Here is a 19,659-nt window from a genome sequence, read left to right as displayed (position 1 = left end):
GGCCCAGAGACTCGCGTCGGTCGTACCTCACGCAGCTCAGCCAACATCCCGATCCCCGCCTCCCATACATCTCGCATGCGCCGCCGTATGCGGGTAGCCCCCCGGGCTCCCCACGCTCGTCATCATCGTCCCCATCGTCAGCCTGCTCGCCGCGCTCGCTGTTGACATCGTGGTTTGCAGCAACCCATCACCAACATCTCGCCTCATGTGAAGCAAAAAAAGTTGTCGGCGATAGCAAAAAAAAAATATAGTTACAACAAAACAGAACGATGGATGTAGCAAATTTGTATAATGCTTGTAGCATTTATCCATCATGGTTGCAGCATTTATCTTTCTCATGACTCGGTTTTGTGCCGGAGAAGACAGATGGTTGGCTTGCAGTAATACTAATGACGGTTACCCCGACACCTCTGAAGTCCGTGGTGAGAATGGAAAGCCTCGGCGCAACAAAAATAACAAACACTGACATAAAAATAGCAACAACAATAATGTTGAAGAAACATAAATCAATGATGGATTCAGCAACAAACGCAACAACCAGAAGAAGAATACCTTCAAAGGGAAGAAGGAATGGCCCGTCTCCCGTGGACATAATCATTGATAGGCCCTGCCAAATTCATGGCACTGCGGATAAACCCGTTGTTGGGAAACGTCGCATGGAAAACAAAAATTTTCCTACGCGCACGAAGACCTATCATGGTGATGTCCATCTACGAGAGGGGATGAGTGATCTACATACCCTTGTAGATCGTACAGCAGAAGCGTTAGAGAACGCGGTTGATGTAGTGGAACGTCCTCACGTCCCTCGATCCGCCCTGCGAACAATCCCGCGATCAGTCCCACGATCTAGTACCGAACGGACGGCACCTCCGCGTTCAGCACACGTACAACTCGACGATGATCTCGGCCTTCTTGATCCAGCAAGAGAGACGGAGAGGTAGAAGAGTTCTCCGGCAGCGTGACGGCGCTCCGGAGGTTGGTGATGATCTTGTCTCAGCAGGGCTCCGCCCGAGCTCCGCAGAAACACGATCTAGAGGAAAAACTATGGAGGTATGTGGTCGGGCAGCCGTGAGAAAGTCGTCTCAAATCTGCCCTAAAAGCCCCATATATATAGGAGGAGGGAGGGGGACCTTGCCTTGGGGTCCAAGGGATCCCCAAGGGGTCGGCCGAGCCAGGGGGGAGGACTCTCCCCCCCCCCCAAACCGAGTCCTACTTGGTTTGGTGGGAGGGAGTCCTTCCCCCTTCCCACTTCTTCCTTTTTTTTTCCTTTCCTTTGATTTTTTCTCCCTTGGCGCATAGGGGATTGGTGGGCTGTCCCACCAGCCCACTAAGGGCTGGTGTGACCCCCCCAAATGCCTATGGGCTTCCCCGGAGTGGGTTGCCCCCTCCGGTGAACTCCCGGAACCCATTCGTCATTCCCGGTACATTCCCGGTAACTCCGAAAACCTTCCGGTAATCAAATGAGGCCATCCTATATATCAATCTTCGTTTCCGGACTATTCCGGAAACCCTCGTGACGTCCGTGATCTCATCCGGGACTCCGAACAACATTCGGTAACCAACCATATAACTCAAATACGCATAAAACAACGTCGAACCTTAAGTGTGCAGACCCTGCGGGTTCGAGAACTATGTAGACATGACCCGAGAGACTCCTCGGTCAATATCCAACAGCGGGACCTGGATGCCCATATTGGATCCTACATATTCTACGAAGATCTTATCGTTTGAACCTCAGTGCCAAGGATTCGTATAATCCCGTATGTCATTCCCTTTGTCCTTCGGTATGTTACTTGCCCGAGATTCGATCGTCAGTATCCGCATACCTATTTCAATCTCGTTTACCGGCAAGTCTCTTTACTCGTTCCGTAATACAAGATCCCGCAACTTACACTAAGTTACATTGCTTGCAAGGCTTGTGTGTGATGTTGTATTACCGAGTGGGCCCCGAGATACCTCTCCGTCACACGGAGTGACAAATCCCAGTCTTGATCCATACTAACTCAACTAACACCTTCGGAGATACCTGTAGAGCATCTTTATAGTCACCCAGTTACGTTGCGACGTTTGATACACACAAAGCATTCCTCCGGTGTCAGTGAGTTATATGATCTCATGGTCATAGGAATAAATACTTGACACGCAGAAAACAGTAGCAACAAAATGACACGATCAACATGCTACGTCTATTAGTTTGGGTCTAGTCCATCACGTGATTCTCCCAATGACGTGATCCAGTTATCAAGCAACAACACCTTGTTCATAATCAGAAGACACTGACTATCATAGATCAACTGGCTAGCCAACTAGAGGCATGCTAGGGACGGTGTTTTGTCTATGTATCCACACATGCAAATGAGTCTTCATTCAATACAATTATAGCATGGATAATAAACTATTATCTTGATACAGGAATTATAATAATAACTATACATTTATTATTGCCTCTAGGGCATAATTCCAACAGTCTCCCACTTGCACTAGAGTCAATAATCTAGCCCTCACATCACCATGTGAATTACATTGTGATAGATCTAACACCCATACAGTTCTGGTGTCGATCATGTTTTGGCCGTGGAACAGGTTTAGTCAGCGGGTCTGCTACATTCAGATCCGTGTGCACTTTGCATATATTTACGTCCTCCTCCTCGACGTAGTCGCGGATGAGGTTGAAGCGTCGTTTGATGTGTCTGGTCTTCTTGTGAAACCTTGGTTCCTTTGCTAAGGCAATGGCACCAGTGTTGTCACAGAACAAGGTTATTGGATCCAGTGCACTTGGCACCACTCCAAGATCCGTCATGAACTGCTTCATCCAGACACCCTCCTTAGCCGCATCCGAGGCAGCCATGTACTCCGCTTCACATGTAGAATCTGCTACGACGCTTTGCTTGGAACTGCACCAGCTTACTGCACCCCCATTAAGAATAAATACGTATCCGGTCTGCGACTTAGAGTCGTCCGGATCTGTGTCAAAGCTTGCATCGACGTAACCTTTTACGGCGAGCTCTTCGTCACCTCCATACACGAGAAACATCTCCTTAGTCCTTTTCAGGTACTTCAGGATATTCTTGACCGCCGTCCAGTGATCCACTCCTGGATTACTCTGGAACCTACCTGCCATACTTATGGCCAGGCTAACATCCGGTCTAGTGCACAGCATCGCATACATGATAGAGCCTATGGCTGAAGCATAGGGGACGGAGCGCATATGCTCTCTATCTTCATCAGTTGCTGGGCACTGAGTCTTACTCAATCTCGTACCTTGTAACACTGGCAAGAACCCTTCCTTGGACTGTTCCATTTTGAACCTCTTCAAAACTTTATCAAGGTATGTGCTTTGTGAAAGTCCTATCAGGCGTTTTGATCTATCCCTATAGATCTTAATGCCTAGTATGTAAGCAGCTTCTCCTAGGTCCTTCATAGAGAAACTTTTATTCAAGTAACCTTTTATGCTCTCCAAAAGCTCTACGTTGTTTCCAATCAGTAATATGTCATCCACATATAATATTAGAAACGCCACAGAGCTCCCACTCACTTTCTTGTAAATACAAGATTCTCCAACCACTTGTATAAACCCAAATGCTTTGATCACCTCATCAAAGCGTTTGTTCCAACTCCGAGATGCTTGCACCAGTCCATAAATGGATCGCTGGAGCTTGCACACCTTGTCAGCATTTTCAGGATCGACAAAACCTTCGGGTTGCATCATATACAACTCTTCCTTAAGGAAACCGTTAAGGAACGCTGTTTTGACATCCATCTGCCAAATTTCATAATCGAAAAATGCAGCTATTGCTAACATGATTCTGACGGACTTAAGCATCGCTACGGGAGAGAAAGTCTCATCGTAGTCAATTCCTGGAACTTGTGAAAAACCCTTTTCCACAAGTCGAGCTTTATAAACGGTCACATTACCGTCAGCGTCCGTCTTCTTCTTAAAGATCCATTTGTTCTGAATAGCCTTGCGGCCCTCAGGCAGCATCTCCAAAGTCCACACTTTGTTCTCATACATGGATCCTATCTCGGATTTCATGGCTTCTAGCCATTTGTTGGAATCTGGGCCCACCATTGCTTCTTCATAATTTGCAGGTTCATTGTTGTCTAACAACATGATTGATAAGACGGGATTACCGTACCACTCTGGAGCAGCGCGTGATCTCGTCGACCTGCGTGGTTCAACAGAAACTTGAACTGGAGTTTCATGATCATCATCATTAACTTCCTCCTCAACCGGCGTCGCAATGACAGAGGTTTCCCCTTGCCCTGCGCCACCATCCAGAGGAATGAGAGGTTCGACAACCTCGTCAAGTTCTATCTTCCTCCCACTCAATTCTCTCGAGAGAAACTCCTTCTCGAGAAAAGTTCCGTTCTTAGCAACAAACACTTTGCCCTCGGATTTGAGATAGAAGGTGTACCCAACTGTCTCTTTTGGGTAACCTATGAAGACGCACTTTTCCGCTTTGGGTTCCAGCTTTTCAGGCTGAAGCTTTTTGACATAAGCATCACATCCCCAAACTTTAAGAAACGACAACTTTGGCCTTTTGCCATACCACAGTTCGTATGGTGTCGTCTCAACGGATTTCGATGGTGCCCTATTTAAAGTGAATGCAGCTGTTTCTAATGCATAACCCCAAAACGATAACGGCAAATCAGTAAGAGACATCATAGATCGCACCATTTCTAATAAAGTACGATTACGACGTTCGGACACACCATTACGATGTGGTGTTCCAGGCGGTGTTAACTGCGAAACAATTCCACATTGTCTTAAGTGAGTACCAAACTCGAAACTCAGATATTCACCCCCACGATCAGACCGTAGGAACTTGATCTTCTTGTTACGATGATTTTCCACTTCACTCTGAAATTGCTTGAACTTTTCAAATGTTTCAGACTTGTGCTTCATCAAGTAGACATAACCATATCTACTTAGATCGTCAGTGAAGGTGAGAAAATAACGATATCCGCCGCGTGCCTCCATGCTCATTGGACCACACACATCGGTATGTATGATTTCCAACAAGTCACTTGCACGCTCCATCGTTCCGGAGAACGGAGTCTTAGTCATCTTGCCCATGAGGCATGGTTCGCACGTGTCAAGTGAATCAAAGTCAAGTGACTCCAAAAGTCCATCAGCATGGAGTTTCTTCATGCGCTTTACACCAACATGACCCAAGCGGCAGTGCCACAAAATATGGCGCTATCATTGTTTACTCTAACTCTTTTGGTCTCAATGTTATGTATATGCGTATCTCTATCAAGATTCAATATGAACAATCCTCTCACATTCGGTGCATGACCATAAAAGATGTTACTCATAGAAATAGAACAACCATTATTCTCAGACTTAAAAGAGTAACCGTCTCGCAATAAACAAGATCCAGATATAATGTTCATGCTCAACGCAGGCACTAAATAACAATGATTTAAGTTCATCACTAATCCCGATGGTAGTTGAAGTGACACTGTGCCGACGGCGATTGCATCAACCTTGGAACCGTTTCCTACGCGCATCGTCACTTCGTCTTTCGCCAGCCTTCGTCTATTCCGCAGTTCCTGCTTCGAGTTGCAAATGTGAGCAACAGAACCGGTATCGAATACCCAGGCACTACTACGAGAGCCGGTTAAGTACACATCAATAACATGTATATCAAATATACCTGATTTTTCTTTGCCCGCCTTCTTATCTGCCAGATACTTGGGGCAATTGCGCTTCCAGTGACCCATACCCTTGCAATAGAAGCACTCTGTTTCAGGCTTAGGTCCAGCCTTGGGTTTCTTCGGCGGATTGGCAACAGGCTTGCCGCTCTTCTTCGAATTGCCCTTCTTGCCTTTGCCGTTTCTCTTGAAACTAGTGGTCTTGCTCACCATCAACACTTGATGCTCTTTACGGAGTTCAGACTCTGCAACTTTCAGCATCGCAAACAACTCGCCGGGAGACTTGTTCATCCCTTGCATGTTGTAGTTCAACACAAAGCCTTTATAGCTTGGCGGCAGTGATTGAAGGATTCTGTCAGTGATAGCTTCTTGCGGGAGTTCAATCCCCAGTTCAGCTAGACGGTTTGAGTACCCAGACATTTTGAGCACATGTTCACTGACATACGAGTTTTCCTCCATCTTGCAAGCATAGAATTTATCGGAGGTCTCATACCTCTCGATCCGTGCGTTCTTCTGAAAGATAAACTTCAACTCCTGGAACATCTCAAATGCTCCATGACGCTCAAAGCGACGTTGAAGTCCCGGTTCTAAGCCATACAAGACTGCACATTGAACTATTGAGTAGTCCTCCTTACGTGCTAACCAAGCGTTCTTAACATCCTGATCAGCCGTAGCGGGTGGTTCATCTCCTAGCGCAGCATTAAGGACATAATCCTTCTTTCCAGCTTGTAAGATAAGCCTAAGATTACGAGCCCAGTCTACAAAGTTGCTTCCATCATCTTTCAACTTGGCTTTCTCTAGGAACGTATTAAAATTCAGGATAACACTTGCGTGAGCCATGATCTACAACACAAATACATTCAAAGTGGGCTTAGACTATGTTCAAGATAATTAGAGTTCAACTTAATCAAATTATATGCCAAACTCCCACTCAAAAAGTACATCTCTCTAGTCATTTGAGTGGTTCATGATCCACTTACACTATCCCAAGTCCGATCATCACGTGAGTCGAGAGTAGTTTCAGTGGTAAGCATCCTCTATGCTAATCATATCAGCTATATGATTCATGATCGACCTTTCGGTCTCATGTGTTTCGAGGCCATGTCTGCACATGCTAGGCTCGTCAAGCTTAACCCGAGTGTTCCGCGTGCGCAACTGTTTTGCACCCGTTGTATGTGAACGTTGAGTCTATCACACCCGATCATCACGTGGTGTCTTGAAACGACGAACTGTAGCAACGGTGCACAGTCGGGGAGAACACAATTTCGTCTTGAAATTTTAGTGAGAGATCACCTCATAATGCTACCGTCGTTCTAAGCAAAATAAGGTGCATAAAAGGATTAACATCACATGCAATTCATAAGTGACATGATATGGCCATCATCACGTGCTTCTTGATCTCCATCACCAAAGCACCGGCACGATCTTCTTGTCACCGGCGCCACACCATGATCATCCATCAACGTGTTGCCATCGGGGTTGTCGTGCTACTCATGCTATCACTACTAAAGCTACATCCTAGCAAAATAGTAAACGCATCTGCAAGCACATATGTTAGTATAAAGACAACCCTATGGCTCCTGCCGGTTGCCGTACCATCGACATGCAAGTCGATATTTCTATTACAACATGATCATCTCATACATCCAATATATCACATCACATCGTTGGCCATATCACATCACAATCATACCCTGCAAAAACAAGTTAGACGTCCTCTAATTTTGTTGTTGCATGTTTTACGTGGTGACCAAGGGTATCTAGTAGGATCGCATCTTACTTACGCAAACACCACAACGGAGATATATGAGTTGCTATTTAACCTCATCCAAGGACCTCCTCGGTCAAGTCCGATTCAACTAAAGTTGGAGAAACCGTCACTTGCCAGTCATCTTTGAGCAAAGGGGGTTACTCGTAACGATGAAACCAGTCTCTCGTAAGCGTACGAGTAATGTCGGTCCAAGCCGCTTCAATCCAAGAAAAGACTAAGGAGGGCAGCAAAACGCACATCACCGCCCACAAAATCTTTTGTGTTCTACTCGAGAAGACATCTACGCATGAACCTAGCTCATGATGCCACTGTTGGGGAACGTCGCATGGGAAACAAAAATTTTCCTACGCGCACGAAGACCTATCATGGTGATGTCCATCTACGAGAGGGGATGAGTGATCTACATACCCTTGTAGATCGTACAGCAGAAGCGTTAGAGAACGCGGTTGATGTAGTGGAACGTCCTCACGTCCCTCGATCCGCCCTGCGAACAATCCCGCGATCAGTCCCACGATCTAGTACCGAACGGACGGCACCTCCGCGTTCAGCACACGTACAGCTCGACGATGATCTCGGCCTTCTTGATCCAGCAAGAGAGACGGAGAGGTAGAAGAGTTCTCCGGCAGCGTGACGGCGCTCCGGAGGTTGGTGATGATCTTGTCTCAGCAGGGCTCCGCCCGAGCTCCGCAGAAACACGATCTAGAGGAAAAACTATGGAGGTATGTGGTCGGGCAGCCGTGAGAAAGTCGTCTCAAATCTGCCCTAAAAGCCCCATATATATAGGAGGAGGGAGGGGGACCTTGCCTTGGGGTCCAAGGGATCCCCAAGGGGTCGGCCGAGCCAGGGGGGAGGACTCTCCCCCCCCCAAACCGAGTCCTACTTGGTTTGGTGGGAGGGAGTCCTTCCCCCTTCCCACTTCTTCCTTTTTTTTTCCTTTCCTTTGATTTTTTCTCCCTTGGCGCATAGGGGATTGGTGGGCTGTCCCACCAGCCCACTAAGGGCTGGTGTGACCCCCCCCCAAATGCCTATGGGCTTCCCCGGAGTGGGTTGCCCCCTCCGGTGAACTCCCGGAACCCATTCGTCATTCCCGGTACATTCCCGGTAACTCCGAAAACCTTCCGGTAATCAAATGAGGCCATCCTATATATCAATCTTCGTTTCCGGACTATTCCGGAAACCCTCGTGACGTCCGTGATCTCATCCGGGACTCCGAACAACATTCGGTAACCAACCATATAACTCAAATACGCATAAAACAACGTCGAACCTTAAGTGTGCAGACCCTGCGGGTTCGAGAACTATGTAGACATGACCCGAGAGACTCCTCGGTCAATATCCAACAGCGGGACCTGGATGCCCATATTGGATCCTACATATTCTACGAAGATCTTATCGTTTGAACCTCAGTGCCAAGGATTAGTATAATCCCGTATGTCATTCCCTTTGTCCTTCGGTATGTTACTTGCCCGAGATTCGATCGTCAGTATCCGCATACCTATTTCAATCTCGTTTACCGGCAAGTCTCTTTACTCGTTCCGTAATACAAGATCCCGCAACTTACACTAAGTTACATTGCTTGCAAGGCTTGTGTGTGATGTTGTATTACCGAGTGGGCCCCGAGATACCTCTCCGTCACACGGAGTGACAAATCCCAGTCTTGATCCATACTAACTCAACTAACACCTTCGGAGATACCTGTAGAGCATCTTTATAGTCACCCAGTTACGTTGCGACGTTTGATACACACAAAGCATTCCTCCGGTGTCAGTGAGTTATATGATCTCATGGTCATAGGAATAAATACTTGACACGCAGAAAACAGTAGCAACAAAATGACACGATCAACATGCTACGTCTATTAGTTTGGGTCTAGTCCATCACGTGATTCTCCCAATGACGTGATCCAGTTATCAAGCAACAACACCTTGTTCATAATCAGAAGACACTGACTATCATTGATCAACTGGCTAGCCAACTAGAGGCATGCTAGGGACGGTGTTTTGTCTATGTATCCACACATGCAAATGAGTCTTCATTCAATACAATTATAGCATGGATAATAAACTATTATCTTGATACAGGAATTATAATAATAACTATACATTTATTATTGCCTCTAGGGCATAATTCCAACACCCGTCAACTATCTAATCAGAACTGTTGGGTTATCAAGGAAGCCGGAAAGGCCTCGGCTGAAAGCCCAAGCAAGGGACAACCTCATAGCGAAGACGAGGATGAACCACCTAGGCCCTCTAATGGAGGCCAAAAGCAATTCCCTCAAGAAGTGAAAGATGTGAATATGATATATGTCACTCAGATCCCACAAAAGGAGAGAAATAGAGCACTCCGGGATGTCTACACCTTAGAGCTAGTGGCACCGAAATATAATCCATGGTTGGCTCGCCCGATCACCTTCGACAAACAAGACCACTTGACGAGTATCCTTGATGGAGGGTCGGTAGCTCTGGTCGCCGATCCAATAGTGGATGGTTTCCACCTCACTAGTGTCGTTATGGATGATGGTAGTAGCTTGAACCTCATCTACGCCAATATGATCAGAAAGATGGGGACGGATCAAACCTAGCAACACCACATTCAAGGGTGTGATACGAGACATATAGGCATAATGCTCATGGACTATTACCCTTGAGGTAGTCTTCGGCTACCCCGAAAACTTCCATGGTGAGAACCTGATATTCGACATCGTTCCGTTCCACAATAGTTACCATGTGCTTCTCAGACGAGCCGGCTTTGCCAAGTTTAACGCAATCCCGCACTTGTATCTAAAGATCAAGATACGAGGCCCTACACATTTGGAGGCTACAAATCTAGGGACTTTAGTATCTTAATATACCCCCCCCAATCCATATAAAGAGGGCCAGATACATTTTTCGAGACTATGTTTGACTATTCATAAGATTAATTGTGTATGAGATGCATAATAAAAAATTATCTCATTGGAAGGTCCGTTCACATACAAATTTGACGATATACTTTATGCAACTTACATGTCACATATTATTGCTCTAACATATGGTCAAAATTAGCCTCTAAAAATGCATTAGGCCTTATATGTATATGGATAGAGGGAGTACTTATATTCATAAATCTAAAAGATATAGTCATTTTAGATGTTCACAACTTATAATTAATATTCATGAGTTGGCATGTGAAAAAAAGAGAACACAAAATTAAGAAAAAAAAAAAAAGAAGAGAACAAAAATGAGAACAAAAAAGTAGGAAGAATCAAAATAAAAGGTACTCCCTCCGTCACGGTTTAGAAGGCGTGCATGCAAATTCTCTAGGACCTAGGTGGTTATTGATTGGCTGTGAAATGAGTTAAAAAAATAGCATTCACACTACGCATGCATATAGAAGTAGTACAACGGAGTACTAATTAGTTGCTAGGAGTAAATGCAACGTGCCTTAATCTTTGTCTATTTTGAAAACGCACACAAATCTAACTGTGCCTTCTAAACCGTGACGGAGGGAGTAGTGAGATGTTGAAAAACACAAAAATGAATGGTAAAATATAATACTCCCTCCATTTACTTATACAATGCTACATTTTACATCTATATAAGGCCATTAACAATAATCGATGCAAACATTAATGATACTTCCTCGTATTAGCAACCTATTTAATTCTTTATGCATGCAGTCATAATAACAATCAGTTACTATTTTCTTCACTCAGTTTTTTTACATGCATGAAGTGTATCACAGTAAACGAAAAGAAAGGCTAGCCTTGAAAGCATGCATTAACTTTCACTTTGATATCTAGTTTGTAGCCTCGTATATAAAAATGAAGAAAGTAATCAGATAATACCTTCTCAAAATCAAGAAAATTGGCATGTTCAGCGACACACACCCTTATGGGCAGGGGCCGTAGCGCCCCTCCCCCAATAACCCCAATGCACTAAGAGGCTCTAAATCAAGAAGTATGTAAGAGCGAGCATTAATTCGTTGGGGGTGGGTCTTTTAAACCTTTGTACCAATCCGCCTAGCAAAACTGAAAAAAACTTTACAAATCTTACATTTTTCTTAACGGAATACCCCTTCTTATTGTGAAAAATACCCTAGTGAAAGCATAGCTACCCGACACATGTCTCTTACATTATGGTAGAAAATACCCTTACCCCCCCCCTCCCCCCTCCCTCTCTCTCTGGCCAAAACACGTATGCACGTCCTGTCATGCATAGTGGTGGTGGAGGTGCAAGATTGGTTCCAATATTCTTATGTTTTGAGTTGCGAGGAAGGCCATAGGTGGGTGGAAATACGTGTTCGTTTCTCTCTATCCTCCTTACAACCTTGGCACGAACACGTATTGTGCCTGTGACTATCGTATTGGCCGGAAGAAGATTTTTTAAGTTCAAATCATTGAAGAACTATTTGAGGTCATCAATGACCCAAGAGAGTTTATATGGTTTGGCAACATTATGTCATCGAGAAGAAATTATTGGATGATATTGACATCGGCCCCATCGTAAGTGACTTTTCGTCAAGGGATGTTAGAATTATTATTTAAGGTAATAAATTTAAATATTTGATATGCATACTAGTATTGGATGCATTTACAAGGTTGATAATCTTTCACATGTACGTATATTTAGTGTTATTGTTATGATGTATATATTAAGTGTATTATTGTTATGATGTATATATTAAGTGTCCCGACTTTTAGTCTCGTCCAGAACCCTCAAAATCTCAGGACCAACCCTGTTTAGGCGGTTTAGAGGTGGATTTTTTTGGATAAGGGGAATATGTTAATATCGCGAAGATATCAATTACACCCATCCTCTGTACCAACAAGATGTTCGAAGACAACAAGGATACACACAGCCAAAAGAATTAAAAAGAATAGAAAAAGAAAAAAGAAAAAAGACACCCCTTCATGGCGGTGGCTTGCCCCAATCTGATTCTTCCCGATTTTAGCCCTAACATTCTTCTTCCGTCAATTCTCTTTTGACCAGACGTTGACCTCTTGGATCTGGCAGCTGGCGAGTTCCGGTCTTTTTCTGTCGGAGATCTATATAGATTGACGGATATCGTCCTTGGATATCTACATCGGAAAAGCTCCGGCCGCACGCGCTCTTATTATCAGCCAACACGGCCTTAAGAGGACGCGACGCGAAGCTTGGCTCTCTTATTGGTGTCATGGGACATGTCTAAGTTAAGATTCTCAAGGCATTGACAGAGGTGGGGAAAGTCATGGCTGCTGTGATTGAAGGTCTTCAAGTTTCGATGAAAGTGTATATTGGATGCGAGGAAGATTGTGTGCCTGGTGTATGGTGACTTGTTTCATTGGCCTTGGTTAGCGGGGGTGGCAGCACTGGAGGTTTAGAGGTAGATGGATGGATATTTCTTCTGCCAAGTAGTACACAACGACGAGGAGGTCGTCTGGGAACCTAGACCACCAGCAGTGATCCCAGCCTCGAACGACTGTCCCTCACTTGTCTCCAACTCTGAGCCCCGGGCATCCCTTCCCATCCCTTTTGTCGTAGCTCTGCTCGTCCCTGTTATCCTCTTCTCAAATAGCCATTGTTTCTCTCGCCTTTGTCGCCCCATCGTCCTGCTGCTCAAAGTCTTTCGGCAAACCAACCATCTCTACAATTGCGTCGACCGTCCTGTCCGAGTACTGCACGATGACAAATGAAGGGATAAGAACCCTGAGGGCATGATTTTAATCCAGTTCTGTATTCTAGGGTGGTTTATGCAAGACGTTTTTTTTTGGGAAATTGCACTACAAAACATATGTTTTTTTAGGCTACACCACATTTTTTTTTGGAGGTGAACTACAAGACATACTTGCTTTCCCCAACTCAGCCAGCTTGGGCCGGACTAATGGATCATCGCTCTCTTTGGGCCATTTCTTCAGCCAACTGGGTTAGTTGCTTAAGCTGTCAGCCCATCAATTCCCAGAAAAAAAAAAGCTGTCAGCCCATCAACGGAATCGGGAGATACGCCGAACAGAATAGCCAGGATTTCGGACAGTGGCAGCCACACAGGTGCATTGCAGTTGCAGCAGCAGCAGCAGAGGAGGGAAGGGAAGAGCAGAGCGCGCCATGTCCCTGGTCGCCGCGTGCGCCGCCGGAGCGCGCGCCTCCCTGCTTTCCTCCTCCCCGTCGTCCACGTCCCGCCCATGGCCGGCCCTCGCCCACCACAGCCGCGCCTATAGATCCCTTGTCTCGCCGGCGGCGAGCAGGGGAGGCCGCCGCAGTACGCGCCTCCTGGTGCGCGCAGCCAGGCTGGAGTCGACCGGCGTCTCCGTGGGCTTCCGCGCTCCCCAATTTGAGGTCGCTCTTGCTTTTGAATTTCTAGCCCGTGTTTTAATTACTCAAGATTAAGGACTGATGTTGCTGCTGTGCTGTTCCTTGTGGTTTCTTGTTGCAGCTCCCGGAGCCCCTGACGAGGAAAATCTGGACGCTAGATGACTTCGAGGGCAGCCCTGCTTTGCTGGTCAGTTAAATTTCTTTTTGGTTAATCTGTGCTATAGATAGATGCATTGTTCGCTTTAATGACTGAAAATAGTTAGCACGCATGCTTTCTGCTCAGCATTCGTTGTTACCCTCAGTTAGGCTAGGGCAGTGAATACATGCGCATCCGGAGCATTAAATTTTTTCGGGAAGCTTTCTGATCATTGACTGGTAGGGTTCAATACATGTTTAGTGACAACGGTACATCCAACTTTTTTCCTGTATGTTTATTGAGTCACCATCTCATATTGGTACATTTACTCAAGTTGCTGGTGTATGGTTGAGTTGGCATATGGTATGAGATGACATAAATGTGATAATGCTGGCATATTGCTGATCTGATGCTTGGACACAAGTTGAATTTGTAGGTCTTGAAGCAAGTTGATTTATTAGGCTTGCACACAAATTGTTCCTTACAATGCCTGTGAAGAGCTACCTTTCTGTTTCTCTCGATTCCACCACTCTGCTGTAGTCACATGTTTCCTTTTCTTTTCTTTCTTTGAAAAGGAGGTTGAATCCTTGGCCTCTGCATCATTGTGATGCACACAACCATGCAGTCACATGTTTCCTAAGTGTTGTTTTTCTGGAAATTTCGCCATGAATATTCTAGACTCCCGGTATTAATTTCTAACCTTTATAATCGCTATCTACAACAAGAAAAATAAATCATGGAAATTGTATGATTTCTGAAAATTGTCTTTCAAGATGGGTAGTTCACTAGACCGCCCTAAATGCTTAGGTGGTCAGCTGACTTTAAGAGCAGTTTTTTTTTTCAGTCTAAAAAAAACTACTCTTACAGAAGCATGTCCCTTCTTTGAGGAGAAATATGAAGTGTCATATATCTACTCACTTGTACAAACATAATTGTAATCCTTGAAGGTGTGCACAAGGCTGTTCTTATTTTGTGTCAAATAACTGTCTCGTTCATCACCTTAATTTACCAAGAGAATAATTCCCGACTTTGTCTTTCTTTCAGGTTATGTTCATATGCAATCACTGTCCATTTGTAATACATCTGAAAAAAGATATTGCAAAGCTTACTTCATTCTACATGGAGGTAAGAACATTGGAAGACCAGATGAAATTTTATCTTCGATCTGTGTGTGTAGCCTTAAATTGACATGGATACATTGCAATGCAGAAAGGACTTGCTTCTGTCGCCATATCCTCAAATTCAGTTCTGACACATCCCCAGGTTATGCTTTACAGCTTACAACAAATAAGCATGAATACCTTTTAGTTCCTTTTGGATGTACTCCTTGAACAGGATGTTTCTTCCTGAGAATTTAGAAGAGTTTTCTCAGAAAAATCATATTTTACTTTAATTTATGATCGAACCTTATATATTGAGCTAATAAAATGAATTGTAGTTAACTGGAAGAATGTACTGAACAGACATGCTTCTATTTTAGAAGAAACGGATAACTACGTTGAGCTCTGCGATATTTTTTCTTCTTCTTCTGTGCTTTCTGTCTTACCCATTTTTTTAAAGGACTGAATTTCATTACATGATGCAAGTGTTGATCAATTTGCAAGTTGTCTACTCTTTGGATATTACCTAAAATGCCTCACTAGTCTCTGATGAATAGTACTTTTACCATGGATATCTATGTTAGTCTCTAACTTACTCGTTAATAAGTTACAAAAGTTTGAGCGATTAAAAGAAGTTTTGTCATTCAAGCTATAAAATAGACGTTCTCAGATCTTGGTTATTTGGTTTTAGTCATGTAGCTTTTGCTGCTGGGCCCTAAGCTTATAGGTTTGGTGCCAAGCTGTCGTGAGCTTCCCTTACAGAATGATGTGTTAGAAATATTTCCAACTCATAGTATTATGTACCATCTCGGTTCAAGTTGCTGTAAATTTTAGTAAGGATTCCTGTAGTAATCGTTCATTTAGGAAGATGCCTTGTTTTGTTCTTTGCTCCTTGGACTTACGTATTGTGATGCTTCTGTGCCAATATATATTATTCCATTATGGTTGATGCGACTTGTCAGGTTTTCCCCATTTGAACACAAATTAATCTTGTGATTCTGCAGGATGGCCCCGAGTTCATGGCCAAGGAGGCAAAATTGTTTAAATACCCTTTTCCTTATTTGTATGATGAGGTCTGCCCGCTATGTGCTTCCTGATGCAGTCTCTGTGATCTGTCAAGCTCTATGCTTACTTTTGTTTGCTACTATTGCACCTTGCAGTCTCAAGAAGTTGCCAAGGATTTTAGAGCAGTCTGCACACCAGAGTTTTACTTGTTCAAAAAAGTAACAGCATTGACTCATGTGCTCATGATTTATGGATTCATGATGTTTGTTTATCCAGTGTCTCGGCTTTTTTGTATCACGTCGTGCCTGGTATCTTATCTCTTGAAACTTTGTGCCAGGATGGGCGAAGGCCATTTGAACTTTTTTACCACGGGCAGTTTGATGATTCAAGACCGAGTAACAATGTGCCAGTTACAGGAAGGTACATATAGTGAAACCAATGTGCAAATGCTCCAGGTTACCCTGTATTCTTACTTGTTTGCAACTTGTAGAGATTTAAGCCGCGCAATCGACTGTGCACTTAGTGGCCAAGAATTGCCGTTCGACCAAAAACCAAGGTATGTTTAGGTCAAGTAGAATCTGAGCATGTTTTCATATGTCTTCAATTTACTTTGTTGTTTCCCAACATTTGGTTTCTGTTCCTGTAGTGTCGGGTGCAGCATCAAGTGGCACAAGTGAAGAGTTTGTTCCGTTGAGGACAAGCAGATGATTTTGTTTTTCTCTCTCGAATTGAAACACGTGATCGAGGTGAGTCATGCTCAACTGTTTTAAGTTTGGATGTTCAGACAGATTGGAAATGGAAAAGAATCTTCTCATTTGCTCATGTAATATTTCGTTCTGCATTTGCCATGTTGTGATAAGGAGGCGGCACCTATATTTATGCAGCGCTGACATTCCTGTTGGCGCTTGGTGGAGCGGACTTATGCGCCGGTGGTGATTGTTGGGGATCAGAATTGCGGAGAAACAGATTATTGGCGTTGGACATTGTTTTGTTGTGTATTACTGACAAAGTAGCAGTGCTGAACCTCACAGCCCAAATTCTACCCGTAGCTTTATGAGGGGCTTAATTAGAACTGCTGTAATAAACATACACATGGAAATAGTACGCACTGTTGATATATCAGTACTTCAAACCTATGAGGACCACCACGCTATTGCTATATGGCTTGTAGCTGACAAACTAACCAGCATACAAACAGAGAGCATCAACATAAGAAGGTCTGTATTGGTCCAATCCTGTAATGAAATAAACACTGCCACATGGCGGTCCAACAGTAGAATAGATGGATAAGTTTCTAGTCCTATTTTATGCCGGTTGTGGCTATTTACTTATTTACTATTCGGCTTCTTCGTAAGCTTGTATTGGATTGCAGAATTTTTTATCGTACTTTTAATAAAAGTGGCCGTATGCATCTTTCTGATGTAGAGGCCGGAGATGAGTCTTCTTTTCTAAAAAAAACATGTCAATCTTTGTCAAGACATCAAATTATGAAAAACAAGTCACTTTAGCTATAACTTTATTGCAAGCTTTCCACCTTCCCTATGAAATTAGTCATGCCACTATGTATAGAAAAAATAGCCAAGTGAATGGAATCTATTCTAAAGATGGTGGATGGTTAAAAACAACCCCTCTCCAGTTCTAGTTGCTATGTAGAGATATTATAGGGAGGTTGAGAGAGATAGAGATAAGCTAACACAACCTAACAACCTGTAGTATATACTTGGCGCACAAGGCCATTACAATTCATCCACTGGATCCTACCTAATATGTTTGACACCTTCCCTTAATCAGAACTTGACTGAGTTAAGATTATGCTTGAATTCCTCAAAAGGTCTTGTGAGCAATGCCTTTGTAAATCCATCAGCAGCTTGATCTTTGGAATGCACAAACCGAATGTCCAACTCTTTACTGGCAACCCTTTCTCTCATAGAATGATAATCAATCTCAATGTGTTTAGTCCTTGCATGAAAAATAGGATTAACAGACAACTAAGTAGCACTAAGATTGTCACACCAAAGGCAAGGACTTTGTGTGTGACATATTCCAAGTTCTTTCGTCATGGATTTAACCCAGAAAATTTCTAGAGACCGTGGCATGTTTTCTTGCACACCACGAGATTTGTTGGGTCCAAAGAATATTGAAAAAACATCCGTTGAGCGTCTTTCATCTATGCATCCTGCCTAATCAGAGTGAGAAAAAGCACTAACAAGTGTGGAGGGTGACTTGTTGAATGTCAATCCAACACTTCGGGTGTTCTTGACATATCCGAGTATATGTTTTGGAGCAGTCCAATGTATAGTAGTAGGTGCATGAAGGAATTGACAGACTTTATTTAAAACAAAGGAAATATCAGGCCCGATGAGTCAGATATTGAACTGCACCTGCCAAGCTTCTGTACCTAGTGCCACCCTCTTGACTTAAAGGTTCATCTTCTGCAAGAGATAGGTTTTATGCGTTGGATAATGGTGTTGGTGATGGTTTGCAACCCTGCATTCCAATTTCACTTAGAAGATAAGTGTCGTGTTTTTCTTGGGAAAGATGAAGCACACCTTTCCTGTTTCTCTTGACCTCAATGCCAAGAAAGAAGTGCGGGTCTCCTAGGTCCTTGAGAGCAAACTCTGAATTCAAATCTTTCAGTAGAGCTGTGACTGCTTCATTTGATGAGCTAGCAACAATGATATCATCAACATATATAAACATAAATATGTATGTATTTGACTTATTATAAATAAACAAGGATGTATCAAATTTCGAAGGAACAAAGCCAATTGCTTGTAACTTTGAACTCAACCAAGAGTACCATGCCCTAGGAGCTTGTTTTGGTCCATAAAGAGTTCTGTCAAGCCTGCATACATATGAGGGTTTATTTTTATCTTCAAAACCACGAGGTTGTTTCATGTATACTTCATCTTTCCGAACACCATGAAGGAACACGTTATGTAGTCTAGCTGTCTGAGACTGCATTCTCTAGACACAACAATAGACAAAACAAGGCAAATAGTAGCAACTTTAACAACACGACTGAAAGTGTCCTCGTAATCTATGACATACCTCTCCTTGAACCCCTTTGCAACAAGTCTGGCTTTATAACGATCTATTCTACCATTTGATTTTTTCTTTATTCTGAACACCCATTTACATTCAATCAAAATTTTCTCATAGTAGATGCCAAGTTTTGTTTCTCTAAAGACGAATAGTAGATGCCAAGTTTTGTTTCTGTGAAGTGCTTGGAACTCTTCTTCCATAGACTTTTCCCACCTTGAATCCTTGCATGCTTCTTGAAAGGTACTAGGTTCTCCTGTTGTACAAGTTAGACCAAATTTAACTTTGTAAGTAACTCGTTCAATTACCCCTGTTCCAAGTCTCATGCGAGGTGGAGTAATTTCTTGTGTAGCAGAATTGGACGCAGGAGATCCAGCCGCAAAAGACCGAGGGAATTGCCGCAGGACAGATGATTGAAACAATCCCGAAGTTGTCGGATCCACAGGGGATCCGAGTTGATCAGCTGCCGAATCAGGATGGGATCCCGCGCGCTCCTACGACTGGCAGATTGCCCGACCGGTGAAGACGTGCGGTTTGGCATTGGCTGGTCCAGAGGTGGCGACAAGCGCGTGAGGCCCGTGTCTTTCCGCACACTCGGCTGGTTCGTAGCACCGGCAAGCAAAACAAGAACTACGTCCACGATATGCCTATGTTTACATTCAGCGGAGCCATTTT

General features: G+C 43.9%; 1 protein-coding gene across 2 annotated transcripts; it reads left to right on the top strand.

Annotated features, from left to right (window-relative positions):
- The first annotated feature begins 13,426 nt into the window (after positions 1-13,426).
- LOC123424736 lies at positions 13,427-17,250 on the top strand. 2 transcript variants are annotated; one of them, XM_045108411.1, is made up of 10 exons: positions 13,427-13,725; positions 13,823-13,888; positions 14,882-14,962; positions 15,047-15,100; positions 15,942-16,010; positions 16,098-16,160; positions 16,280-16,362; positions 16,433-16,498; positions 16,589-16,688; positions 16,827-17,250. In XM_045108411.1, exons 1-9 carry the CDS (start codon positions 13,495-13,497, stop codon positions 16,617-16,619), a joined length of 744 nt encoding a protein of 247 aa, XP_044964346.1. In that variant the 5' UTR covers positions 13,427-13,494; the 3' UTR covers positions 16,620-16,688; positions 16,827-17,250. The 2 variants fall into 2 exon arrangements, with proteins under 2 accessions (XP_044964346.1, XP_044964345.1); XM_045108410.1 differs by having other exon boundaries at positions 16,803-17,250.
- The last annotated feature ends 2,409 nt before the right edge of the window (positions 17,251-19,659 follow it).

The sequence above is a fragment of the Hordeum vulgare genome, chromosome 2H, assembly GCF_904849725.1.
Source record: "Hordeum vulgare subsp. vulgare chromosome 2H, MorexV3_pseudomolecules_assembly, whole genome shotgun sequence".
NCBI classification, from domain to species: Eukaryota; Viridiplantae; Streptophyta; class Magnoliopsida; order Poales; family Poaceae; genus Hordeum; species Hordeum vulgare.
Note: the sequence above shows the minus strand (reverse complement) of the source record. Positions and strands in the feature narration are given on the sequence as shown.

What these genes read in the sequence shown, in the direction of transcription:
- LOC123424736 (XM_045108411.1), top strand. Translation starts at nt 13,495, where the DNA reads ATGTCCCTGGTCGCCGCGTGCGCCGCCGGAGCGCGCGCCTCCCTGCTT. An exon ending in AGTTTTACTTGTTCAAAAAA is followed by an intron (nt 16,161 to 16,279) that starts GTAACAGCATTG and finishes ACTTTGTGCCAG; the next exon opens with GATGGGCGAAGGCCATTTGA. An exon ending in AATGTGCCAGTTACAGGAAG is followed by an intron (nt 16,363 to 16,432) that starts GTACATATAGTG and finishes TGCAACTTGTAG; the next exon opens with AGATTTAAGCCGCGCAATCG.